Source organism: Erigeron canadensis, chromosome 1 (assembly GCF_010389155.1).
Source record: "Erigeron canadensis isolate Cc75 chromosome 1, C_canadensis_v1, whole genome shotgun sequence".
Taxonomy (NCBI): Eukaryota; Viridiplantae; Streptophyta; class Magnoliopsida; order Asterales; family Asteraceae; genus Erigeron; species Erigeron canadensis.
The window spans coordinates 38,337,883-38,365,648 of record NC_057761.1 but is presented as its reverse complement, the minus strand read 5'-3'; the positions used below and the strand labels follow the sequence as shown (position 1 = coordinate 38,365,648).

The window sequence follows — 27,766 nt, the reverse complement described above, 5'->3', positions numbered from 1 at the left end:
TTGTTCATGGTTTTATGCTGGTATGGTCCCAGGTTTTGTTGTTGGTTTCATTGGATTTATTGGTAGCTTACACTTTATTAGGATTTGGTGGGTAACCTATTTTCAGATGATAGAGAATGTTTACGCTTTTTTAATGATTATATTTATAGTGACTCTTGCCCAATTAAGGAAGAAGATTTTGAAGTATTTAGATTCCTAAACACACTCTTTTATTATTTTGTCGGATTCATGTTTCATGTTGTAGTTTGTATATCAAACGAATGGAGTATTATTTTTTTTAACATGTGATTGTTTAATAGGATATTTATGCATTTAAAAACATTTATGGGTACAAATCTTGACAAGTGTGTTGACACCAAAAAACATTATGATGGTTGATCCAAGACTTTGCTTGAAGATGTTTAACTCAGCGTGTTTTATTAGAAAAACTATTTTTTAATATATAATGTACAAGTTTTTAAGAATGTAATAATTTGTTAGGAATATCTCTTGATATCGTAATTAGCATTTTCCTAAATATAGTTATTATTGTTTGGGATAAATTCTCACTCCTAAGATCATGGATTATTGATGCCTTGATTACAACAGGATACGGATTACAGATGATTGATGGAGAAGACTATTCTCAAATCTCTGGGCTTGAGACCTTGTTTCTCATCTCCAATAAAATTAACTTTAAGATCTTAACTACTAAAGCTCTTGCTTACGCAATTACGCTTATATGTTTTTATTTACACTTCATTATCTTGAACTAACAACTCTCAAGATCCAAAGTCTTTACAGGATCTTGGAATATAGTCATATGCTCGCGCGATGCGACGATGCAGTGATAGTGGGTGGTGATGGTGGTGGTGGCGACGATGGTATTAATAATAGTGTGGTTATTAATATAAAATTAATTGATACGAATAAAAGAAGGTATCTCTTATATAAATAATCCAAAATTGTTTCTATAACTTTTTTTCTTATGTAACATGCTAACATTTTTTCGTAAGCTATTTTTTTTCAAATTTATGATGTCATAATTATTTTTCTTTATTTTCAAAAACTCTTTAAGCTCTTTATTTTCAAAAACTCTTAAGCTCTTTATTTTCTACAAATTATTTTTCTTAAGCTATTTAATTTTAATTCTATATCTACCATTGATTTATGTTAGTTATTTTTTACTTTTTCATCACCCTAATCAGTTTATATATTAATGTTCATCATTATAAGTATGTTGCTATCTTCACATCAAAAATTATAATGTATTGACAACAAATTACATACAACAACAACAACAACGATACCCAATCCGGCAAAAGCCGAGTTTGGGGGAGGTAGAATGTAGACAACATTACCTCTACACGAAGGTACAGATGTTGCTTCCAAAAGGATCTCCGGCCAAAAAGAGGCAAAAGATAGAGAGTGTAAAAAGTTTAGTAGCCATACATGTCGATCGAATATCGTCTGACTACATTACAATTAGAGAAGAATAGCAGACATCACATTCACACTTTAGCGCAAAATGGATAATACATAGTAAAAGGGGCATTTAAACCTATTAAACATGGCCATGTGCATACAACCAAGCAGGGATCCAACAATTACGAACGGTATGTTTAATAACTTCCCTAAACCCCCTCCCACCAAACCAAAGAAGCAAATATGGTTGAACCAAATATACAAAAACTCTCCTAAATTACATACATAAGTCTATATATTTGTTGGTTTTAATTTTTAATTAAGCGGTCCGGGTTGAACCAGAGTTTATTAGCTAGTTATAGTTATTTTAAGGTTGAGAGATGTATGTCGTAATAATTTGACTAAGGTATTATATGCATGTTAAGTGGAGATATTAAATTTGTAAATAAAAGAGATAGGTAGTTTGGATAGATCAAATTCTTTTTTACGAAAAAAAAAAGGGCCAAATGCTTGTTAAGATACTTCAACGGTTACTAATAGATATGAAGCCGGTGTTATCTTGTTTTAGCTTAGTAGGATATCAACTAAGACGCGTTCAAGCTACTAGTATATCATAGTAAAAATTATATTCCACATGTGAATAATCAAGACTCAATGGGTCATTTGCTTGGTCTAGCTAAGTAAACGGGACGTCCGGACAAGACTGATATGGAACAAGCTTATTTAAAATGAAGGTAACCATGCTGCCTGTGAAGAGATGGGATACAACAAATCTTATTTAGCACAACATTTCGAACTCACAATCCGAACTTACCTATCTAATCATGGTACATCTGCAACTTACAAGGCATAATTTTTCAAGGAAATCGGACAACTATTCACAAGGATCTGACCAAGCCAACGTCCAGAGGGCAAAACCTCGTAACATCAGATCCTAACTATATCACATTTCAAGAGTGAAGATCCAAACTTCAAAACTTTTCATCACAACAACGTATTACTTTGCTCTTATTCCAAAACATAAACAAAATCTAAATACACAAATTGTGAATTTATAGTCAAGATACATTAACAACATAACAAAAAAAAAAAAAAAAAACATGACACAATCTCCCAACATTGTATCAAATTACATCACTTACTTACTCTTGACACTAACACCATCTTTACCGGCAATAATAACAGCAGTAGTCATATCCAAAAACAATCCGTGTTCAACGACACCTTCAAACGACGAAATCTCTTTACCCGCGGCCCAAGCGTCTTTAATAGGCGTCTTATAATACAAATCAACAATATAATTCATATTATCAGTAACATAAGGCTTTCCATCATCACCTAATCTTAATTTAGCATCACACCCTTCTTCTTTAAACAATTCCTTAAGTCTAATTAAATTATATTTCCAACAAAATTGTACAACTTCTACAGGCATTGCCAACCCACTTCCCCCTAAACCCGATACGAGTTTCGAATCATCAACCACTACAACGAACTTATCAGAAGCGGCTTCTACCATTTTTTCACGAAGTAATGCGCCGCCGCGACCTTTGACCAGATTTAAATCTGGGTCAACTTCGTCGGCGCCGTCAATTGCAAGATCTAATTTAGGATGGTCGTCTAATATAGATAAAGGGATACCTAATGATAAAGCTTGTTCATATGTTCTTTTTGAAGTGGGTATTCCTATTATATCTTTTAATTCACCTTTTGATATTAACTCGCCGATTTTGGAGACCACAAAGGCGGCGGTGGAGCCGGTGCCTAGACCGACGACCATGCCGGAAGAGACGTATTCGACGGCTTTGTCTGCGGCGAGTTTTTTGAGGTCGTCTTGGGTTAATGGTTGGACTGGGGTCTGGGCTGAGAAGGCTTTGATGGTGAGACGTCGTGGGGCGGTGAAGGTGACGGTGGTGTTGTGGCGGCGGATGGCGGAGGAGAGTGGTGGACGGGAAAGGAGAGATAAGGAGTTCATGGTTGGTGTGTTTGGCGTAGGGTCAAATGTATGTTGTTTGGATGTCTAGACAAATAGATTTGTTTATAGTACTACGTTTTGGATCGAACATTTCAAGATTTTGTATGTTGGGTTGTTATTGTTTTGTAAAAGTTGCAACTAATTGGAAAAATACTTACTTGGATTTTTCTATTATATTAATTTTAAAGATAGAGGCTATGTGGTAAGATTTTTCGTTTCGATAAATTCTTTTGGAAAAAATAACATGATTATCTAATTTTTTTTATTAAAATATATTAATTTAATCAAGTTGTATACTTATATGTTTAGATTTTTCTTTTCTTTTTTCTAAGATAAAAATATTTAAAAAAAACTAAGTCCAACAGAATATTCATGAATTTTATTCGTATTTGGGGAAAAAGTATTCTTAATTACCATCAAACTTTCATTTAAAATAAAAGATTTCATTTTTATTTGATGTTTCAGCCGTTCATCTCCAATGGTACATTTTGAGATGCATGTCACTATAAAGATTACAGTTAAAGCCCCCTAATAGTCCGTCAAACAGCACAACACTAATTAGAAGTAAAATTTTTGCCTTTTTAAACCCAAACCTAAGTTTCTCCGGATCAAACCATTACTGAGTGACTTGAGATACCACTGGGTTATTACCACAATACTAATACACTTCACTCATCTAATGCAGTGTAAATTTATTTCAAAATTATGTGTAGTAATTGAAATCTTTCATATAAAAATAATTGAGTACAAACAATTGAAATCTTTTTTAAATAAGATTTCGCTAGAAGTTTTTTCTTAAAAAATATGTATGGTTTTCTTAAAATAACTTTTAAGAGCTTTTGACACCTTCAGTAGATTCGATTTTATATCACAAAGAGACTTTGCTTCAGAAATCTTTTAAAACTTTAAAGTACATACTCCTCTATTATTTTCTCTGACCATATCCATCATTATATGGGTTGAATGGACCCGTTACTTAAGCTAGGATGACAGTTTACTGATTCATGGTAAATAATGTAACTAATTTGCTTGCCTATCAGATCAGATTTGATGGTTTTCAATTAACCATACACATGAGATAAGTTTATCATAAAGGACCCCTAAAAGAACGAATGCAGAATGCCTGCAGCATTACAGCAAGCATGCAATTATCACATGACCTAACATATGTTAAATTGGAGATGACAATGACAAGCAAGAGCCCTAATCATATTCAAATTATGATTGCAGCTGATTCAAGAAAGTGTCCAGCCTGCAAATATGAAGCATTTTTATTTATACTTTATTACAAGATGGTTGATGTGTCTTAGCATTTGAATATTCATGCCCGGTATTTATTTACTAATCTAACAAAATATATGAACTAAATAAACTTAGGGCATTTAATGCACTATCATCCTAAAAGTTATGGTCTAAAAACTACCAAAAAGGAAGTATGGACTTTAAAATGTCTTCTTAAAAAGACTAAAATGTAAAAATCAGCAAAAAAAGATTTCAAGATGTTTGCAAGTCTATACCGGATGTCTTTAAAAAAAAAAAGAGAAGAAAACTAAAGATCTTTACTGAGGATAATATTGGATTCTATTTTAGTTCCCAGAAACTGCTTCCCTGCTTTCTATCAGTTTGATGAAGTTGCTAACAATCATCTTGCCCTCAGTTGTTATAATGCTCTCTGGATGAAACTGTACCCCCTACAAGCCAAGATATCACAACATTAAGAAATTATAATGAATGCTTTCATAAGGTTTCCAAGATCCTGTAATAATGAAACCAATCCATATGGCGTATGGTCTTGTAAAAATTGCATTAATGCAACTTATGTTTGCAAAATGTTTGAGAAACTTATATTGACTATTTGTTCAAGATGAATATACACCTATAGGAAAAAGTAAGAGATCTCAATATGATAAAAGAAGTTTGAAGAATACATAAAAAATTAGGTGAGAATCCGATTTAATTATGGTCATGAACAAGACAAGAGAAAATGTATCTCACCAGCAAATGGCGATACACTTTGTGACGAGCAGCCATTACAAGTCCATCCTCAGTCCACGCTGTGATCTCAAGCGCTTCATTTGGAAAGCTTTCCTTTTCAATTACGAGGCTATGATATCTACCCACAGTAAAGGGACTGCAAAGAAAATGTGACAGAAATAAGCATAATGACCATCTCCAGATACAAAAACCCTGTTGAGGCAAAAACTATCATAGGCATATCTTTTACTTTCTGTATTAGGTTCCATTATTAAGACACGGGTAACAAATGGTTAGAACTTAGAAATGACTGAGCATACTTTGATATGCCTGCAAACAAACCATCTTCCCCGCCCTCGTTATGATACACCAGTGAACTTTTTCCATGCATAACACCATAAGGAGAGCGCACAATTTTCCCTGCAAAAGTTTCAAATTGATTACCACATGCAAAATAAAGTAGCTTTTAGCAGCTCTGTAAATGGCAAGTTTTGTAACGCGAGTATGCTAGTAGTACCCACTATTCAGGAATAGCAAGAATCACACACAATATAGTAAATGGATATAATTGACATATCATTAACTTATGCAGAAAACCATAAGAAGAATAAAAGGGGAAGGAAAGAAGAGAAAGAAAGGGCAAGAAGGTATTAGAAATAGAAATAAATGCATCATAAAAGATTCAATCAGGATCCATGTAACAACAGATATAAAGCATATGTAATACGTTTTTGTGGGAAAGAAAAAAACAAAGCATATAGATATGCAACTGAAAAAAATCACATAGTGATAGGAGATAGCAACTACTTACTCAATTTTCTGGTGAGAAACACACAGCAAGGAAATCCAGACAATTTGATGGTAACATGAAAACAGGGATTAAGCAGTTTGATATATATCGGCGGTTGTTATTTGTAGATGTATATGGATCAGCCATATTAAACAAAGCTTAGCTCACCCCCATTTCAAGATGAAGCTAATCACCGCCCCCCCCCCCCCCCCCCCCCCCCCACCCACACACAAAAAAAAAATGTAAATAGATTCACACACCGGCTGCCTGAGAAGACCACCAGTAACAGGTTGAGAGCGCCAGAGACCACCGAAAATCACCCAAATAAGTGATGAACAGCTGGATCCTATGTCATCGTGCATTGCGCAGTTGCCACACTAGTTTGGTCTAAAACTCTAAAAGGTAAACCAATAAAAGAGCCATCTCTTGATCGTAATTACAAAACGAAGCTTAGGAAACTGGTTCAATGCCTTTTTCACAGAAAAATGCATTGTTTCACTTGGTATGTAGTTTGACAAAATCAAGCAGATTCCAACAAATATCCCTAAACTAAGACAAACTGAATGAGAAACTATTTGTAGACCACCATAGTTTTCAATTGTCTCTTGTAATAATTGATCATTACTAATACGAAAGTAGGTAAACTTGAATTAAAATCTTCCCCAAAAAGAAACGACGTGATTCTTGGGACATAATTAGTGTTTCAATATATCTATTTCCCACTCATCAAGACCCAAAAAATCAATAACCTAACGATTCTTTTAGCACTGAAAAGTTCTAGTGCCCAAAGCAAATATGAAGTTATTTTAATTTCACTTAATATCTAACCCTAGCTTTCCGGTATAGACCAAAATTTCCATCAATTAATGCACTCGGTGGTCACAGGTATAATCTTGGTTAACCAAAGTTATTAAACATTTTATATACCTAAACATCTGCTTCCTGAATCCTCCTGGCACTAATCAAGTAAGAAGCATTTCATAATATAATGAAAGCGGAATATTAATGAACATGTGTGTCCTTGATAATGAAGGATAAATTGAACACTAAATGGTCCCATCAGAAGAGCTAAATCACAACAGCTAATATCATAGATATAACGTAAAAAAATCTGACCTCCAAAGGCTTCACCAATGCATTGTAGTCCCATGCATACACCGAATAAAGGTACATCAGGTCCAAGTTCCAGCACTGTCTGCAATGATATTCCTGAATCTTGCGGTGCACCTGCAAAACGAAAAGGCTACAGTATGTATTAGATTGATATGATGAAGATTAAATATTGAAGGCAAAACAAGCAGAGCAAGGACCATACCTGGTCCAGGTGATATAAGAACTCCTCTTGGCTTTTTCCTATAAATAACATAAAAGATAAAATAGATGTAAGAAAAAAGAAAAAAGGACAAGAGAAGAAACGGTGGTAAAAAAAACACTTTTAACGGATATAACATAGCATCCAGGAGATAAAAATAATAAAACAAAAAATAATGATCAGTATGAGGTTAATTACTTTCTGAGTTCATCCACGGTAAGCTCATCATTACGGTAAACCTCAAAATTACATCCCAGTTCTCCCATATACTGCAGATTATAAAGAAAGATTAACATAGATTAACAAAAACTAACAGATGGTCACATGCCAGCAAGTGACATCGAGAAACAGGGTATAAATAAGTGAAAGGAAATGTATATCTGTAATCAATGTGAGGTATATATATAACAGCGGTTTAAAACATATCATTAATACACTTTCCTAGCACAAGTCTGCAAATTTTTCAATGTTACCCACAAAAAAAAACTGATTTTCAAAAAATAGACTCACACTCATTTCTCCTTTTTGGCGAGCATAATTTAATACTTAAGTAAAGAAGAGGGGAGTACCTGGCAAAGGTTATAAGTGAAGCTATCATAATTGTCAATGACAATTATGGGGTTGTTTTTTTTGGACAAGCCACCCAACGAGCTTGAATTTTCTTTCTCAGAGATAGCATGACATAGTTTTGGGAGAATTCTGGTCTCCTTTGATCGTATCCCACAAAAGGTAACATCATTTCCTGGAAGTAACTGAGAAGCCCTGTTCAGATATCGGGTTTTCTGAGGGAAGGATGATCCAACTTGAACGGAAGAGTTCTGAGGCAACGTAATAGCCACCATGGTTTGTGTCTTCTGGAAATTCTGCAAATATAAAGAATTTAAATATTAATAAAAGATATGTACTTTGAACACTGACTATAAAATGGAGACTATAATTCCGAAAAAAATTTGGACAGATGTACCCCATATTAGATCTTCATAAAGATGTATTTTTCACCATCCAACATTCTAAAATCAGATAAGACTCTATAAGGACGGTTAATGTATGCATGCCAATATACCAATATACGAATGTCGTGCAATATATGCCTCTATTATTTATATATAGATGATGATGATACGATATTTAGAAACACTATATCAACCATATAACAGTCATAATGTGCTAGAAATCCCTACCTTATTACTGGCGTAAAACCCTATCATATATGGTATGACAAATCAATACATAACATCCCCAATTTGGCACTTTCCTATATCTGACTAATAGATTAGCAATCTTTTAACGCCCTACTAAGGAAAGCTAAAAAAGTCTGTATCCATGTTACAAATAACAGCCACAATCAAAGATATAAACAAATAAGGCTCGTTAAAAGATTCGTGGAATACTTCAGCCACAAAAATATGAAGCATAAACATATGTATTGAAATTAAAACATGTATCTATAAGTAAAAATTCTAACGTAAAGCTAATCTTTGACCATCAGAAAAAGGCTTAGACATTTTCTATCTGGTTTAATCTTTGTGACACTTTAAAAAGATTAAGAGAAATACAAATTGTCATACATTCAAGATCCAATAACTTCAACCATGTCCGATACAACTAAAATGCTATTAAGAGAAACAATCGCTCAAGCTTGATGGCAATCAGATTCTCACTTTCTCATAAAAACTTTAATAACTTCATCCGGTTGATCTTGTTTCAATGATGCCGCTAATCATAAGCTAATCCAAAATCTCATGCTTAAAATAATCGGAGAAATAGGCATCAGAATGTAATGAACTTTACATAAAATGCTACTGTATAACGAACTTTCAACATAATAAATGTACAAGACGTTATCGTTTAATGTAAATGACCTTTTATAGACGGTCAACTAGTTTACCGACTATAGAAAGTTCATTTACATCATTGGTAACGCGTTGCATGTCCGTTACATTAAATGAACAATTTCATAAGTTTCTTGTATACATTAGTAATTTTATTTACATCCATTACATTTTGGTACCGTTAACACTAAAATATATACTGCCATAGTTTTTTTTTTTTTTTTTTTAAACAGCAATATACTGGCATAGTATTTGTATATAGTTTTTTAAAAAATCCTTATATATATATATAGTTAAATGAATTCATATCATATTATAAATATACAATTAAAAATCAAGTATCAGAAAATAAATTCAAACCAAAAAATGTTTCTATTTAAAAACTATCCTGAAAATGATTTTCCCTAATTGAGCAGAGAGTATGAAAAGGGTGGTATAAAAACTAATTTTATAATAAACTTTTACAAATATAAAAAAAAATTAAAATTAAAATTACACACATATAGTGATAATAAAAATAAATGACATAAACAATAATAATGACAAAAAAATAAAATAATGGAAATTACATGTAAGAGATACATAGATAGAGATAGAGAAACCTTGTTTTTGTTGTTTGTGTTTGAATGAATGAGCGAGCAGCTTGAAAGAAAGCCTTTCCCTTTTTCTGGTGATGAAATGATGATGTAGTGTAGTGTAGTGTTGTGTTGAATGATTTCGAGGGAGATTTGTAAAAGCGCTTTTCAATTTATTACCTTGTCTATGGATTATAGACAATAAAGTTAACTTTACTATTAAAGTATTAATGGCTTTTTATAATCCTATCTCATACGAATACTTTTTTTTTTTTTTTTTTTTTTAAGATTCTGTCGGTACACGACATCAGAAAATCTCACTGTATAATTGTGAAGCCTTGCACGTATCCTAGACAACGAGATATTGACCATGAGCCGTTACAAGTATTTAAAGGGAAAAACCTCAAATTTTTATCATCCCTAATGATATCTTTCAGAGTTGTTATTAAAGTTAATAATCTCAAGTTTTGAATTTAAAATCAAACTTTGATTCAAATTATTTATGATGCGAATATGATTGTTAAATTTTAATCATTGTTCTAATCCAACAGTCAAAATGACTTTAATTATACCAATAAAGTTTGAAAACAAGATCCCAATCTTATTTCTTACAAGTACTTAAGCCTCATGTACTATGTAATACTTCTCCTGTCTATATTACAACTTCTCTATATAACTAAGAGAGATATAAAAAAGTTTTTGTGACATATCTTTTTGTTTGCCACATTAGCATTTTTCCTATGTTTCATTTATATGTTGATTGTTCCTAAGTAAAAGAAAAGATATAATATGTATATAAATAAATTTTAAATAGATTATCAACTGTCATAAAATATCTCATAACTTATTATTCATACCGAGTGATCAAATCAACTTATCTTGAATTACAATTACAATATAATACACTAAATTTCTGTTTTTTATTATGTTATAATTTAAAATATATTCTCTTATAATTTTGATTGATCTTGCATTTTTTGTATGACCTCTCATTGGTCATAAATTTCCTATTTCAAATTATTTTTCTATTTTGTTGTAAGTACGTCATCGTAATATTATTATGAACTTGGTGTAATTTGCATTAGTTAATTATGTTTGTTATATTATGTTGTCTTTAATATTTTTTATGCAAAATGTTATTTATTATATTGGGTTTTTAATTATTTTTCTTGAATTAGTTTTCTATTGATCTCCTTATATTAATGGTTTATATTTGAATATAGTTTTGCTAAAATATCCGAGTCTAATACTTCCAATTTGGAAGATATTATTTTTTTTTCTTAACAAGATTTTTACGACGACAATTATTCACCATGCAACGCATGAGTTTAATCTAGTTCTGATAATATAAGAAGTATTCGCATAGTGTTCCTCTTCGCTACCACTTCCTCAACTCACTGTCTATGTAGCACCGAAACGGATACAGCAAAAGGGTACGGGAATGATACGAGAATGGAGAACGACAACTAAAAAATTTAGGATACGTGTATGACAAAGATACGACAGTAAAAAATATATAAAATCTTTATATATAATAAAGAAAGATTGTTTTTCAAAAGTATTTTTAGAAAGATTATGATGTGTCATGATCGCACATTTTTTAAAAAGTTTTTTCTTTCATTTATGATGTCATATTTAACAAAAAAAATCTCACTTAATGCTTATTTAAAATTCCTAATCAAATTCCTAATCTTTTATTTGAAACAAATAAATCTTAATTTTTTCTATAAAATATTATGAAATGTCTTTTTATACTTTGTTAACGCAACATGTACTCTTATTTTACGTATCATTGTGTTAGTCGATTCACTGTCTTCATATCAAGTTATAATATATTGATAAGAAAAATTTCATACATTCTTTTACATTTTTTTGGTTTTAAAATTTTGATTACAATGTCCGGGTTGCTTAGCTAGTAACATATATAGAGATAAACTCGAGATATGAGAAATTATGTATAATTTTATAATATATGTTTGATGGTGACCGGATCATGGATTAAATTTATACTAATTTTGGAATAGAAAAAGTTTGACGGTGATCCCAATTGTATAATGTAGTTGGTTTGTGTTTGGGGTATTGGAAATAAATTAAGTTCATTGAAACCCTAATATTAATTGAATACGGTATGGTACCTTCACAAAAACGTTTCGGTATATATGGAAACTTCAAGGAAACGTTTCGTACATGTTTCGTACGAGTTTCCATTCCCATGGAGTTTCTGATATGCCCTGTCTGGAGTTTCGGTGCACTCACTGTCACATTCATTTTACTCAGGCGAGCAGGTGACTGCATATATAGCACCTAATCAATTTATAAGGTAATTTAGTAGCTATTGTTTTATCTTTGTTTGTTCGTATGTATGTCTGTTTTTTTGGAAAAAAGGACGGGGATGCTCCTATAACATGGATGAATGGAAACACTATTGACATTCATGTAGTCTAATTGATACATGGATAAAGATTTTAACTAAGTCACTTTTTCCATTTATCTTTATAAAATTGGTAATTTTAAGATTTCATCAAACTAAAATTGTTTGTGATACTTAGACATTTATTTTGCACACCACATGTTTGTATTAATATCTCAAAGTTGTTTAAAATGTTGAATGCTGGTTATTTTGTGTCTTCTTCATGTATCATGTAAACGTAACTCAAAGCGTCCATGGCTACCTCTTGATACATCATTCTATATGGACCTTGGAGATTGTACCTGCATCTGTGCGTACAGAGTACTGTGGTGCCCTTTTCTGGTATGAAGAACGTTGTCAAAATACATCTACCAGTAGACATGTCAAGTATACACAATGTCAAGTTGCCTGTTTCAAAGACGTATGTAATATTACTAACCTTTTTACAAGATTTGAATTTCTCAATTATGATTCTCGAAACAATTTAAAAAGTCAGATTGTGTGTCTTCTTGCCTAATTTTGAATGTGATGCTTGATAGTGGAGATCTTTAATCAGTTTCTAAGATCGGTAAAATGTCTCATATATCTCTTATTTTATGTTCGTTTGTATCAGGGTTTTCGAAGAAACTCAAGAGATTCCAATTGATATGCTTTATAGGGAGTTCTGCCGGTAACTAGAAAGTTCGCGGAAGGACTTATTCTAATTTCTGCAGATAAATTGGAGCCATATCTGGTGCTATGGTCAATGTTTAACTAGACAACGGTTCGCTTGTAAGTTAAGATCATTAAACAGCCAAATGTTTCCCTTCCTGCTCTATGCATGCACCAATGCCAAACTACAGTCTACAAAGAGTGAACAAAGATATAATCCATTTTACCTAAGATCTCGAGGGATGACTGCGTCGGGCCATGAAATTATACTATTTGGGAAAAATTAATCCATAAAAAAGGTAACCCATTTACACGAATTTCCTATTAAAGGTAACCTATTTTGTTTTCGTTTATTTAAAAGATCTCATTTTCAAAAAATTCATGATAAAAGGTATCTTGTTAGTTTTTGACAAACGACGTCTGTTAAGTGCAACGTCAGCAAAACTGATGACGTGGCATATTGATAGTTCTCGATAATTATTTAGTTTTCACAATATCTCAACTATGTATGCCTATATATAGATATTACTATAAGTAATTGCTTCACCCAGGCATTATATTTTTCAAACTGTACATGACTACATGAGTGAAGACATCACATTTCTTTTATTTTATTTTTTTGAAACAACATCACATTTTTGATGGGAATTGAGGTAATTAATATACTTTTTGTTATTTTTATTTTAATTTTAACTAGTTGTTATGTCCCAGGCGTTGCCCCGGTATGTAATAATGTTACATTTACAGTGTCTTCTAGGTTGGTGATACATACACAATGACACGTATATTATAAAAGCATAAGAAAGAAAAAAAAAACTGCTCAGTGCCGTTTTTCGCAAATTTTGAACCTCAATACCTCGACAGTGTATGAGGGGGTTAAGATGTAGGCAGACCTTATCCCTATCTAAGTAGAGGGGCTGCTTCTAGTTTTTACCTAACTGGTAGAAAAAGCACTCCAACCTTTGCATGGGATGAGGATCGAACTCATGACCTCTGTTTTCAGATACCAGAGTGTTATAAAAGCATAACACATATCTAAAAAAATAATTAGTTTAATGATAGTTATAAAAATATAGTTAACAAATATTGCATATTAACGATTAGATGGACGGACTTATAAATTGTTTAAAACATAACTCCCTAACAACTCCACTAACAATTTGTTATTTTTATTTTTGAAGAAATTCATATGATATACGTTTTAAAATTTGTAGGTAATTGTTGATGCACTCCACTAACAATTTATAAGTCACAAATAAAAAATTTTACATAACCTTTTTATTGGGCTGAGGTGGTCATTTAATTTGGGCCAGCAAAGTTTAACTTAAAAACCTAAACATCCACTAATAATGTCAATCCATAATAAAATCAATAAATAAGATAAAGCCACCGATGGATTTGGAAAACTGTGGGTGGGCAGTGTCATTACCTATCTTTCTTTTCATCTCTCAAAACAAAAGAAACCAACACTAAAAACTATTTATTTTACGTTTGTAATAATAGTTTGTTCAACTAATTCTTCAGCAACATGAAGCTTTGTTTTTTTGATATTAGAAAAAGATATTATCACAAGACCACTTTGACCACCGCCATTAAAAACCGTCGTCACCGGATTCGGCACTCCAATCCCCGACACCAGTTCCTAAGGTAGCGATAACTTCACTTTCTTCCTCTCTCTATTAAAACTGTATATAGGCGTGAATTTTTGCGGTTGTTGATTGCGTTGGTTGCTAGCGGTGGTAACAATCAGTTGTCCACCATTCTCTTTTTCTTCTTAGATCTGTGTACACCTGTGTTTTTTAAGTTTGTTGGCGGTGGTGGATAGTAGTGTTTGGCCGGGGGTGTTGTAGATCTAGATAAGGTTGTTGGTCGGCGGTGGTGTTCGTAAGTGGTGGATGATGATTTAAAGAACGACGACATCTAGCAGCGGATTAGGTGGTTATTCCGAGCTGCCGCCGCCGCCATCCCATCGGAACATGTAGACCCAGGCGGCGGAGTATGTGGTTATCATCTTTTAGTTGACGATGAAGATAAGTCTGTGTGGTGGTGTTGGTTACTCTTAAGTGGTCAGATGAAGATCCGCCGCCGCCGTTGCTATAAAAGTGGTTCATCAGATCCGCCGCCGTCGTTTTCCGGTGCGGTGGGTGTTGCTGGCGGTGGTTACAGATGAAGTGTTTATCTCTGTGCTGTGTCTGCTTTACAAGTTGTACTTTGTTTATTATAAGTTGTAAAATACTGTTGTAACTAAACCTTTGGCCCCACAGACTGAACCGGATATTGTAACTACACCGCTACACGGTTGAAATTGGGATCGTTATATATATAATGATACAATGCTACAATAAGTAAAAGAAATCGGATCAAAGATGTAGTAGTGTTGCTTTCATTAAAACCAAACTCGGATTGGTTCCAAGAGGATATCGAACGAAAAACAAACCTATAATTATTGTAATTTGACTAAAAGATGTGGTTGCTATAAAGCTAAGAACAAGCATAAAAGGGTCATCACACGTCTATAAGTTATTCAGTAAGTCGTGGTAAATGGCAGCATGCTTCCAGTACAGTGATTCCTACAACCCGATCGAGTAACATAAGGTAGAATTGTAGAAATGTCAAAGTGGGTCTAAAGTAATTCTTCGATGACATAGATTTTCTAAAGGTTATCACATCGACAATATAATTTTATGGTTCTAACTAATGAAAGCAACACTACTACATCTTTGATCCGATAGTTGAAATTGGGATTGTTATATATGTAATGATACAATGCTACAATAAGTAAAGAAGATGTAGTAGTGTTGCTTTCATTAGTTAGAACCATAAAATTATGTTGTCCATGTGATAACCTTTAGAAAATCTATGTCATCGAAGAATTACTTTAGACCCACTTGGAACCAATCCGAGTTTGGTTTCCATTATTTTTCTTAAATCAATGAAAAGATTTTTGAAACAAGATTTGGTGACATTTTCATCTACTAAGGGGATCATTAGTCATGACTATGAGGTGTGAGCATCACAAAATAATCCTCATTACATTCAATCACTTTATTAAGAATTTTTTGAAAATAGAATCTTTTAAATAGACGAAAACAAAATAGGTTAACTTTAATAGAAAATTCGTGTAAATAAGTTACCTTTTTATGAATTTTTCCCATAATATTTGGATAGAGAAGGTTGTATATTGCCCTAGTCATGGCATAAGGTACCCTTGCTATTTTTATTTTTGTATCCAACTTGATAACTAGTCAATATGTTGGGTAGATATTCATACTATCTTTAGCTTCAACTACCCAGATCACGCAATAATTGCATGAAAAATGAACCTATAGTCATAATCATCGGCACACTAATATTCATTGAAATCATCCATCCAGATTTAGAATTATTAACACCAAGTTCATATTTCTATGTATAAAAAACCATTTGTTATACCTAAAATGCTACCAAAAGCACGAGGTGAGTTTGTCTACTTGCTTTCGTTTCCTCTCGTCTGGGCGTCGTGCTTCTTATACCTTTCAGACTTGGATTTCATGTTTGCAGTCAGGGGTACTCTCCAGGTCGAAGACGTTTACAGCCCCTACAATTTCATTTTCATACGCTAGGAATTTATTCCCTTTTTTTTATGTTTCAATAGTGATTTTATGTCCCCCGACGACTTCTTGAAATCTGTAGTAGAAAGTAAAATCTTTAGGTCTGTAGTGTTGTTTGAGTCTCGGTTGAGGAAGTCGAGTTTTCAAAGGGATATAGTAATGTCTGGGTGTAGATGGTAAGGAATGAACCCAATTGATTTCATGTTTTTCTGATTCTTTATAATTTATTTGGTCTAGGTACTTTGCCTCTTGACTCAGGTTGCATTAGATGTTGATGAAGTCTCCACCAAACTTTGAGATAGATACTAATAATTTGTTTTTAGGTTTCTATCCACTAAAATGAGAGCTGTAGCGAATGAGTATATCGTTTGTGAACCTATCGCCACTTCATACGTATAGATGGCAAGTTCATGTGCCTCGCCCAAACAAAAAAAACCCGCCTATTATTTAGAATGGTCTTTTTTGTTGGATGAGACCCATGAGGCAAATGAACTGCCATGGAATCTATACATATGAAGAGGCGACGGGTGCACAACGATCCAATCATTCTATCGTTCTCCATGAAATGGATAAAAACAAACTACAAGTATCTCAAAGATGGTGTCGACTTAATCAACATTTAATATGTAACCTGAGTCAAGAAGCAAAGTGCCTAAACATCAGCATGGAGCAAATTAAAAAAAAAAAAAAATTAAAAGAATCAAAAGAATCAGAATAACGTGAAATCAACTGAGGAGGGTTGCAGTCCTTATGATCTACCCTCAGTCATTACAACACCTCCTTTGAAAACTTTAACTTCTCAATCTGAGTCTATGAGAATAGTAGGGACCTAGATATCGCACATGCTTCTACAAATTAAAAAAAGTTGTAAGGAGACATAGAAAATCACTATTGAAACAAATAAAGAAAAAACAAAAGAAATTCCTAGCGATTGAAAACGAGATTGTAGGGGCCGGAAAGGCGGAAACGTCATCACCCTAGAGAGTACGGAACTATAAACACGAAATCCAAGTTTAAAAGGTACAAGAAGCTAATGCACGAGGACACGCAACCAGAGGAGACGAGAGCCAGACAAGCTAGACTCGTGTGTTTGGTAGCATTTTAGGCATAACAAACGTATACATGAGAAGAATATAAGCTTGTTATGGATAATTCTAAATCTGGACGAATGATTTACATGGATATTAGTCTGAAATGATTATAGCTGTAGAGACATGGTTATTGCGTACGTGGTCAGAATGGAGACCAATTGGGCAACATCAGATGGCTAGTTGAGGTTGAAGATAGTAGCTAGGTATGGTCAAATGAAGTACATTGCAATGATTTTTTGGAGGGTGAAGTTAATTTGTAGAAGGTCATATACATGGATGTTTGTTTTATTAGTTAATTGTTTGTAAAGGGTAGTTTTGTTTATTGAATTGTAGTTATGCAATTATAGATAGATGGAGATTTGGGTGAAGGCGAGCATATGCGGCAAATGATCTTTTCATTGTAATAAAGTCGATTGGTTTGATTAACACAAAACACCCATGGATCAAGTAGATGATGGTGGTGGGACGGGTAGATCTGAAATAGGTGAAGGTGGGTTTGATTTATTTTGTTGTTACATCAGGTTAGTCATTCTTACATTACTCAGATAGAAAAAGGGTAAATTAATTTTATGGGGAAAGGTTGGATGCAGCAGACTGCATCATGCAGTTAGGGTTGACATTTTTGTAATAGATCAATCATTTAAGTGTATGTGTATGGGACTGCAGCCATGAAGCTGCAGTTAACTGCATATTCGATTTCCCCTAATTTTATATATACTTTGTTTAAAGTAAATAATCATGTTGGACCCACAAACTCAATTTGCCTTAAATATGCCTGGGAGCAAATTGAAAAAAACAAACTGATTGATATATACTCAATATGCAATGGAAGCATACAGAAGTTTGGTATATTGCCTGAGAGTGGATCATATGCTACATTTCTATTAGCAGAATAGCAGTATAGAAATTTAGATGATTAACATATAATTTATAATATTCTATATATAATATAACTAATCAGATATATATTAAGGTTAAAAGGTTGTTATCTTATACGGAGTATATGATATAACTAGTTGGTTCCTGCACGTTGCAACGGGAACAAAAGTGTAAGCAAAACTATGAAACGAAATACTGAGTTGTAAGCAAAACTATGATGTTACGTTGTCCCAAAGTGTGCCTACAGCCTCCAGGAGCAATACAAACTAGACGTCTAGAATCATACATGGAGTAGATGAATAAATAAAATACTAAATCAACTAGACGTCTATAACAAGTAGTTTATGAACAATGCATATTGATTGTGAGTATTTGTATAGTTGAATTGACATTGCTAATTTGCTATATCTATACTATATTATAAAGCAAATAAGGTTTCAACTTTTAACTTTCAATTTCAACAATGTACACATGATCAACAAAATATACCATACATCAATGCCTACAACTTTCTCTCTTCTCCATAAATCATTTTATTCTTCTAATTCTTTCAAAATCTTTTCTCAAAAACCGTACATCGATAAATTATAAAAATTATATGGGTGTTCTTAACATTTCATGCTCTTTCATTAGAGGTGTCATTCGATATACTTTCGACGAATTTTTAAATCCGAGGTCAGAGCCGGCTAAGACATTTGACTATGACACTCTATGATATATCACCTCCTATGACCTATCATACTCTATGACCTATCAACCTCACTATCTCACAGCCGCAACGTGCTGATCCTTGCTCTCGTATATATATATAAACACGGATTATTTGAAATTTTGAACATTTGAATCATGTGGAGATAGTATACTACATCAACATAGGTTTAGGTTTTACATTTACATGCCTATCCAAGTCCAGATGAAGCGTCGTTGATCAAAACAACTTTTCCGGACATGATTTCCTTAAACTTGAAGCATGATTGGACGTTGATGATGAGTTCCCAAACGGAATAAAAAATGTGATATGAAAAGCAAATCTAATAAAAAAACATACAAGACAATTTGATTCGTAAACTTGTGTCTAAAGTACGCTTTTCATACATATGCTACACAAGAACACACAAAACATACATGCTGGAGATACCTCAGAGTTGAGTGCTGATCGATTAATCTGGTAGCAAATAACGTACCATTAACCAGTTCATAAATAAAATGTTCAAAACCCTACATACTTTTGACTCAAGCAGTCAAACTTAAGCTTTTCTATAATTATACAACAATTTCACCAACGAAACAATTATATCAGATTATACCAACACCTTGCTACACAACAATGTTTTGCACCAAAAATATGGATACAAGAATTGGTTTGTCTTAGATTAGCCATTATTTAAGTGGTGTAACGATAGTAGTACATCAATTTAGTTTTTGTGAACGCAGTTGAGATAGACCATAACAATCAAGTACGTATACCATGTCCTTTCCACGGCTAATTAAGATCAACAGTTTCAAAACATGTAATGTACCACTTCACGGAGAGAACCAGGTTAGTAAATTACAAAAAGCCCAACAAACATTGCTATCATTGCATAATTTTAACCAGCTGAGTATGGGTTTGGGGGAAAAAAATCACAAAAAGCTTAAGTCATGGTTGTTGAAAGAAATCAAAACCCAGTCGCATCTGTTGCACATTAAAAGGGTTAAATTCATGATATCTTTGAATAAAACATGGGACCAATTTGGGTCCACCAAACGCTTAACAGGAAGCTTAGGGCCAAATACAGTAGGTGTTTAATCATCATTAATGGTTAAGCTTCCGTTTCTTGGCCGCCATCCTCCTTCTGTCTTCTTCTTCTAATTTCCTAGCCTCTTCTTCGTCTTCCTTGCGACCAATCCTTTCACTGGATCTCAAAGTAAGTTTAAATCAAATTAAAAACAAGGAGATCTGTAATAAACAGATCAAAAATGCCACTACGAGTACAAGGTTGTAGAAAAAATTCACAAAATCCATAACTAAAATGCAGATATGATTGTTATTTTTTTTATTTTATTTTTTTGCAATTTTCGCAAATAGGTGGCAACATCAGTTAAACATGGTGTGGCAAAACCAAGGGTGTCGACTGTCAAGCAGGATGGTAATGGACTTGACCCACTAGTATATTAGTTCAGGCCTAGAATGAGGTTGCTCCACAAAGACCTTTTTGTCCTGCTCAGATGAGCTGGCAAGTTCATTTTTTAAGCTCTATTAACATTTTGAAACCGATATGTATGTGAACATCTACAAACTGAACAAAAATTCTGGTGACTTGGATGAACTACTACAAGTGGCTGAAAACTGACGCATATGCATATTCTCATTAATTTTACTGACCTGCGTTTCTCTTCCCGAAGAATTTGATCAAAATCGACCACCATGTCTTTAGTATCATCCTTGATACCTCGGTACTTGTTGGGATTATATCTGCAAGAATATACCACATTGTCAAATCATATTTAGTGACGAGTAGAAATATGCAGATTCTCTCCATAGCAAAATTAATCTTTGTTCCCCAATATCCTAAAAAGGCAACAATTCTAGCACCAAAAAATGAATATTTTGCATCTGTATAAAGAAGTAGGACTCTAGAAGTGGAAAACTGCAAATATTCAATGGATAATGTACTCCAAACAGTTCTCAGATGAGCTTAAAGAACACATGCAAAATAATAACAGAAGGTATATCTACCCCATCATTTTTCTGATCGAACCGATGGGATCATTGGGATCCACATCATCATCGTCATCAAATGGCCGGGCTGGTCTTTTCTGTTGTCGTTCCTTTAGCTGTCCATTAGATGGTGGTCTAGTTGGTTGTTGCTTAATCTGTCAGTTACAAATGACAATCATGTCAAATTACATATTACATCACAGTCTTCTATACACTGTATGCTAAGGGTGACAACTTTAGCCATTTATACATAATCGCAATGGATCAAATTGGTAAATGTTAGACAATGATTAAAAAAATGACTTGTCAAAAAATGAGCTGAACGGGTTGGAAGTATCCAGAAGTGTACTCTTGATGCATACGTATCGTGAATAGTAAAATTTGAGATACTACTTCATGACTGTAGCAGTAAAGCATTCATAACATATTTGTCCCAAACCACCAAAAGCATTATTGACCCCATCCCAATAAGAGAACACGTGTATGCAAACATTGCATGTTTTCACCAGTTCAAACATGTTCAAAAATTAGCCTCAAGACCCAAACCTGTTTTGACTTATTATCCAACCTACCCTTTCTGCCATCTCGTAATTTTCTAAAAAAGAACCAACATACCTGAGATCTAGACATCTCCACGGGCTTTCTACTCATATTTCCATTGCTAGGTCCCCTTTCATCCCTATGATCCAAGGGTTTCTTGAGAGTAGCTGGTAATGGTCTGGAGGTACGAGGTATGTGGCCAGTAGGTATGGAACCTCTACCAACAGATGACGCCATCACCTTTTGCCTGTTGACCACCGTTGTCTTAGAGGGTACTGTCTTCTGTCCTGAAGGTCGGCTCAAAACATTTCCTGCATTTCTACCGACTTGTTTTCTAGAATCTTGTGATGTTAAAGGTTGTCCTGGACCACTTCCTTCATTTCTACTGACTTGTTTTCTAGAATCGTGTGATGCCAAAGGCCGTCCCAGACCACTTCCTTCATTTCTACCGACTTGTTTTCTAGAATCGTGTGATGCCAGAGGCCGGCCCGGGCCACTTCCTTCATTTCTACCAACTTGTTTTCTATTGTCATGTGATGCCAAAGGCCGGCCTGGACCACTTCCTTCATTTCTACCGACTTGTTTTCTAGAATCTTGTGATGTTGCAGGTAACTTACTGGCGGTACTTGGTCTTTGAACTTGTTGACCTGCTTTCAGTCGCATTTCACTGGATGTAACCACGGGTTTCCTTTCTTCACGGCCATTAATGATGTTTCTACCAATATTGTCCGGGTGTCTTTGTGAACGCACCTCTTCAGCTAATTCAAATCTCCAGGTAAGTTTGAACTTCTATGTTGCACAAAACTAATAGAAAACGAATAGGGGTCGACATACCTGATTTTCTAGCAGGCACGCATTTAGGAGGATTCTTTGGAGGAATTGGAAGCTCAGCATCATCGGACAATAAAAAAGAGTAATCCCTTGTATTCTTAAGCATCTGGATTTTTGCTTTGGGTTTTGCCTAAAAAGATTTTAAATTGAACAATATGAAAATATTTGCAAATCAAGAATTTGATATATTAGTCAAATACGACTATATCTTACCATACTGTCTATTTTACTGGGCTGATGGTTGCCATTAGGTCGAGGCTTTGATACTCCTGGAGTTACAGAGCCACCCTTGATCTGCTGCAAAACCAAGAAATTAAAAGGGTTATGCGCATTACTCAAGAACCATAAGCCACAATCTGCTTCACATTATTAAGCAACTCCAATTTATTAGAAATTAATATTAGAATTATTGTGTGAGCAGAACTAGGATGTATGATTTCTATCAAGAACTGTTTGATCTGGCAACATTCAATGCACTACTATTTTGCATATCTATCTATATGAACAAGTAAACATTCACACATGATAATTGGTACACATTAGCTGATCAACTAGAAACTCGTATTTTGAGAAGATTTCATCCTTAATTAAAAAACTCTGACTAATTCTCTGAACATATAGTTTTCTACATAAATTTACAGAAGATATGTATTCTTTAATTTCAAGTAAAATATATGTTTTTCTCTATCCAATAACGCCCAATTGGTTACTTCGAATCACACATAAGAATCAAACCTAACTTTAACGCACTACACTTGTTAAAACTCAAAAGAGGATTGGCAGTTCTGATAATGCTTCCCTCAATTGAACACTGGGGCGAAAAGCTTCAGCATTGTAGTATAAGAATGAAGAAGAAAAGAGAGGGAAAACACGTACACCATTCTTGGATTTCAAGATACTTTCCGCCAAACGTGGATTCTCCAACAACGACTTGCATTCTTGAATTACTCTTGGAGCAATAACTGGTTGTGATGGACCAAAAAAGGATCCAAATCTGCAAGCACAACACAATTAAATGTGAAATAGCAATAAGTACACATTGATGAAATTTCATGAGAAAGGCAGACTTACCATTACTCCATTAGGAAATGTTATTTTAATACCTAGACAAGAATAAATTGGACTAGGACAAACAATCCCATTAAGCAAGATACACACTAGGAACATTACCAAGATCTGTATCAGTTAAAAGTAGTGCTTACATTGCAAAAGATTTTGATTGCCAGATCATTCATATTAGCAAACGGCAAACTTTAAGTAAAACTTAACTGATGACAACTTAAGATATGTAAAGCTAGGATGTTCGCATACAGAGACTTATTGGCAACAATTTTATATGAATTCATGGTATGCAACACAACAACAAATGACGCAAAATAACTCAAATTTCGCCAACCCATCATATTCAAACAAAAAACAACAGCATTAGCAATTACACCTTTCGTGTGGGTTAAAATCCAAGTCTTGACGTTCTAAATCTATCAGACTATTAATAATATAGTTTTGGTGATGTAGTAAATCCTCAATGAATGAGACCTGAAAAAGTATACATCATGACTAGCAGTCAAAAAAGACAAAATCCGCATGCTATGACTGTACCACATTGTGTGAAGCTACAAACAAACAAGACTTAAAAAATGCAAAACTTTATCATAAAAATACCTAGAAAACGGAAACTACTCACTTTTGATATGGCAATTTAGGCTTTTTCTCTTGTGAATTGGTAATCCCAGAACCATGTTCCTTCTTTGATTGCTTTCTATATTCATCTTTCAACTTTTGCCTTAATTCAAGATACTCCAACTCTTCCTGCGTCGGCAAATGCTCCTCTTCCTCGTCTACTTCTTCATACTCTTCGCCGTCCTCTTCATACTCACCGCCTTCATCCTCATAATAATCTTCATATTCCTACATAAATAATATAGTAAACTTAAAAAACCCCAAATAACAAAAAAAAAAAGTACATAGATATAATAATAATAATACATATAAATAAAGATTGAAACTTTCTTACATCTAAATCATATCCAGCCATTCTCTTATTATATCTTCAATGCTCAAACCTTCAACCAAAAAAATAATCCCCAAATTATAGCTGAATCTTTAATAACTTAAAAAATGATAAAATTGACAATTTTTAATGAAATTGAAGTAATTTACAAACAATATCGGATTCAAAAAACTCAAACAATTTTTTAAAAAAAAACAAATTAGGGTTACGGAACTAAAATTGGGGCAAATTGAAAACTACCCAGATGATGAAATCTACAATATATTAATAAAAGTTAAGTAATTTATAAACAAAATCGGATAAAATAGATAAAAATCAAGAAATTAAGAGAAAAAAAAACAAATTAGGGTTACAGAACTAAAATTGGGGCAAATTAAAAACTTCCCAAATGACAAAATCTACAAACTTTTAATGAAATTAAAGTACTTTATAATCAAGATCGGGTAAAAAAACATAAAAATTAGTTGAATCGAAAGAGGAACTAACGGAAACCCTAGAAATCGGAAAATTGAGAGCTGCCAATCAGAATTAATCGGAAATAAAAATTGGGGGTTTGAAATGTAATGAAAGTTATTTAGATCGAATCGACGGCTACGAACGGTGGTGATTGTTTTAAAGATGATTTGATGATGATGGTGATGATGAAGAATGTATGATTTGAGAAGTTTCTCGATCTCCGGTGGTGGATTTTACAGCGTTTTGGTGTTTTTCTTCCCGGGGTTATTTTATTTGTGACTTGGGTTAAGTTGGGTTGGGAGGGCTTGGGGTGGAGTTATATATATAGGATGTGATGAGTTGGATTAGTTGCAAAATGCACCCTTTGTGATTCGAGTGAATTCTATTCTTGTTTGTACACACTGCACACTCACTTGACTTGGTTGACTATATGAGATGAGATTTTAACATTATTATGATTTTTTTTTATGTTAGAACAATTTTCCTTTTTACTTTCAAAGGTGGAGATATATATAAAATCAACAAATTACTAGCAAAACACTAATTAAGTAATCATCTCCGAATTATATAACAAACTCGTGCAATGTGACGGTGGTGATGTGATGATGACGACAATGGTTGTTAGTAACGATGGCAGCATCCGGTGATATAAATAATTGATGTAAATACGATGATGTATAATTTGGAAATATCTTTAAACATAAAAAATTTGTTGTGTAAATTGATTTATTAATGGTAATATCGTATACGAAAAAAATGTTAACTTTTGATATAAAAAAGATAGAAATATTTTTAAAGTAATATAGATATAGATATGTTACTAAACACAAACTTAGAGCACCAAAGTCTAGTTTAGAACTCCTATGATACCAAAAGAGTTTGAGTCCTTAAGAAGACTCGTTAAAAAAAATCTCTGAAGTAAGGGGCCGAATTAATATTTTTTACCCTCTCTCACTATTGATGATATCTTGTGTTAAACTAGACAAACATGATTAACATTAGTGGAATCAAATGCTTAAGTCAAAGTTACTAATAATACTGAGTAGATGAATTAAATTTTTTATTTGGATGTTAAATTTAAGTTTTTTATTAGATATTGAAAATAAATCAATGAATGTTTTTTTAATTGGATGTGAATGTGATAATCTAAGTATCTTTGTAATTCTTTTGGACATTTCCTTTGTTATTTTAAATTATTATATTTAAATCTGATTCTTTTTGTTTAACATCAATACATCCAATTAAGGAAATGTTTGGTCAAGCTTTTATTTATTGGCTTATGACTATTTATAAAAAGTTTTTTTTATATATTATAAACTCCATAGTCTTAATACTCGTACATTATACGGATTGACTATAAACATTATACGATTGAATAAGAGGCTAGCAGTACAAATATGAATATTGAAAGATAATGCCAATAACTATACAGACGATAAGATTGGAAATTGAAACTACACCGCTTTAACCAAATTTCGAGTTTTGGGCCTTTGGTTAATAACCACACGAAGCTAAGAGTCTTAAATTTTGGTAGAGTAGCACAGAGTTGGACTTTGTTCAGAAAGATATAATCATTTATGGCCTTCCAAATTACCCAATGATAAGTGAGAACAATCGGGTTGAAGGATTTTTACTTTCTAGAATCATGCAGGGGTCTTTATGAAGTTCATATAGTCCTATGATGTTGTTGGGTTTTATTACGTGAGCTTGGACCAAGACATAAAGAAGCTCCTAAAATGATCAACAAGGGTGCATTTCAAGAACAAATGTTCCGATATCTTGTCATGATTATTACACAGGGAACAAGTGGGTGAGACAATAGGTATGTTGCGTTTCAGCAACAAATCAGATGTGAGAAGTCGGTTCAATTCAAGGCATCAATTTTAAAGGAAAACTTAGTTGTTGGATCCAACAACAATTTTTTCAAGTTTCATTTTTGTTTTTTACTGAGTTTAAATAAATAAGTAACTAAATTAAGCCAATATAAAACAACTAATTATACTTTCTTAGGCTTGATGCCCGTACATAGGGGTAAGGAACAACCGAACCGAAAACCAAAAAAACCATGAAAACCGAAAAAACCAAAAACCATTGGTTTTGGTTTTCTAAAAACCGAAAAGTATGGTTCGGTTTTGGTTTCTAATGAAAAACCAAACCATAAAAACCGAACCGAACCAAAAATATATATTGTTTACTTTATTTTATATTTATATCATTTTATTATTAATTTTTGGTAAATATGCTAATATATTTGCATTTTTAGGTGTATATAATAATATCATTTATATGTTTTAAGTGAAAATACACAACATAATAATTTGCTTTAATAATTGTATAACTAACAACGCGTAAAACATATAAATAGTTACATATAAAGTTTATTTGAAGTTTGTACAACTTACTTTTATGGATTTGTTGTCATTGTTGTAGTGTTATTGTTACTAATATTGTTTTGAAAATTTGTTGAAATTAATTACGGTGTAATTATAGGGTATAAACTTATAAACTTTTCAAATTCAATTTGACCAAAACCATAAGTGGTTAAAAACCGATTAAAACCGAAAAACCAAAACCCAATGGTTTTAGTTTTCAAAAACCGAATTATAACGGTTCGGTTTTTGGCAATTCGGTTTTCGGTTTTAGTAAAAAACCGACCCAAACCGAACCGTACTCACCCTACATATTTAATGTATTACTTCATGTAATCTCAAGATCATGTTACTTAATAACATAATATTACTCCC

The 27,766-nt window shown here is 33.1% G+C and overlaps 3 protein-coding genes and 1 long non-coding RNA gene across 6 annotated transcripts; 1 reads left to right on the top strand and 3 right to left on the bottom strand.

Moving 5' to 3' along the window:
- Positions 1-2,382: 2,382 nt before the first annotated feature.
- LOC122599862 (probable ribose-5-phosphate isomerase 3, chloroplastic) lies at positions 2,383-3,453 on the bottom strand. The gene has a single exon (XM_043772457.1). The coding sequence runs from the start codon at positions 3,377-3,379 to the stop codon at positions 2,543-2,545; it is 837 nt and encodes a 278-aa protein (XP_043628392.1). The 5' UTR covers positions 3,380-3,453; the 3' UTR covers positions 2,383-2,542.
- A 1,362-nt stretch (positions 3,454-4,815) lies between these two features.
- LOC122599869 (anthranilate synthase beta subunit 2, chloroplastic-like) lies at positions 4,816-10,010 on the bottom strand. 2 transcript variants are annotated; one of them, XM_043772478.1, is made up of 9 exons: positions 9,890-10,010; positions 9,117-9,200; positions 8,025-8,318; positions 7,654-7,724; positions 7,459-7,496; positions 7,260-7,370; positions 5,674-5,773; positions 5,375-5,510; positions 4,816-5,070 (listed from the first exon to the last, which is right to left on the bottom strand). In XM_043772478.1, the coding sequence occupies exons 3-9, from the start codon at positions 8,295-8,297 to the stop codon at positions 4,966-4,968; spliced, it is 834 nt and encodes a 277-aa protein (XP_043628413.1). In that variant the 5' UTR covers positions 8,298-8,318; positions 9,117-9,200; positions 9,890-10,010; the 3' UTR covers positions 4,816-4,965. The 2 variants fall into 2 exon arrangements, with proteins under 2 accessions (XP_043628413.1, XP_043628405.1); XM_043772470.1 differs by lacking the exon at positions 9,117-9,200.
- A 2,072-nt stretch (positions 10,011-12,082) lies between these two features.
- LOC122610456 lies at positions 12,083-13,385 on the top strand. The gene is made up of 3 exons (XR_006325457.1): positions 12,083-12,182; positions 12,522-12,693; positions 12,886-13,385. It is a non-coding gene; the product is annotated as an uncharacterized LOC122610456 (long non-coding RNA).
- A 6,643-nt stretch (positions 13,386-20,028) lies between these two features.
- LOC122605168 lies at positions 20,029-25,326 on the bottom strand. Of its 2 annotated transcripts, none has more exons than XM_043778065.1 (10): positions 25,053-25,326; positions 24,570-24,618; positions 24,240-24,463; positions 23,432-23,549; positions 22,769-22,852; positions 22,559-22,685; positions 21,800-22,482; positions 21,203-21,339; positions 20,849-20,938; positions 20,029-20,378 (listed from the first exon to the last, which is right to left on the bottom strand). In XM_043778065.1, the coding sequence occupies exons 2-10, from the start codon at positions 24,588-24,590 to the stop codon at positions 20,279-20,281; spliced, it is 1,584 nt and encodes a 527-aa protein (XP_043634000.1). In that variant the 5' UTR covers positions 24,591-24,618; positions 25,053-25,326; the 3' UTR covers positions 20,029-20,278. The 2 variants fall into 2 exon arrangements, with proteins under 2 accessions (XP_043634000.1, XP_043634009.1); XM_043778074.1 differs by having other exon boundaries at positions 22,769-22,849.
- Positions 25,327-27,766: the final 2,440 nt, after the last annotated feature.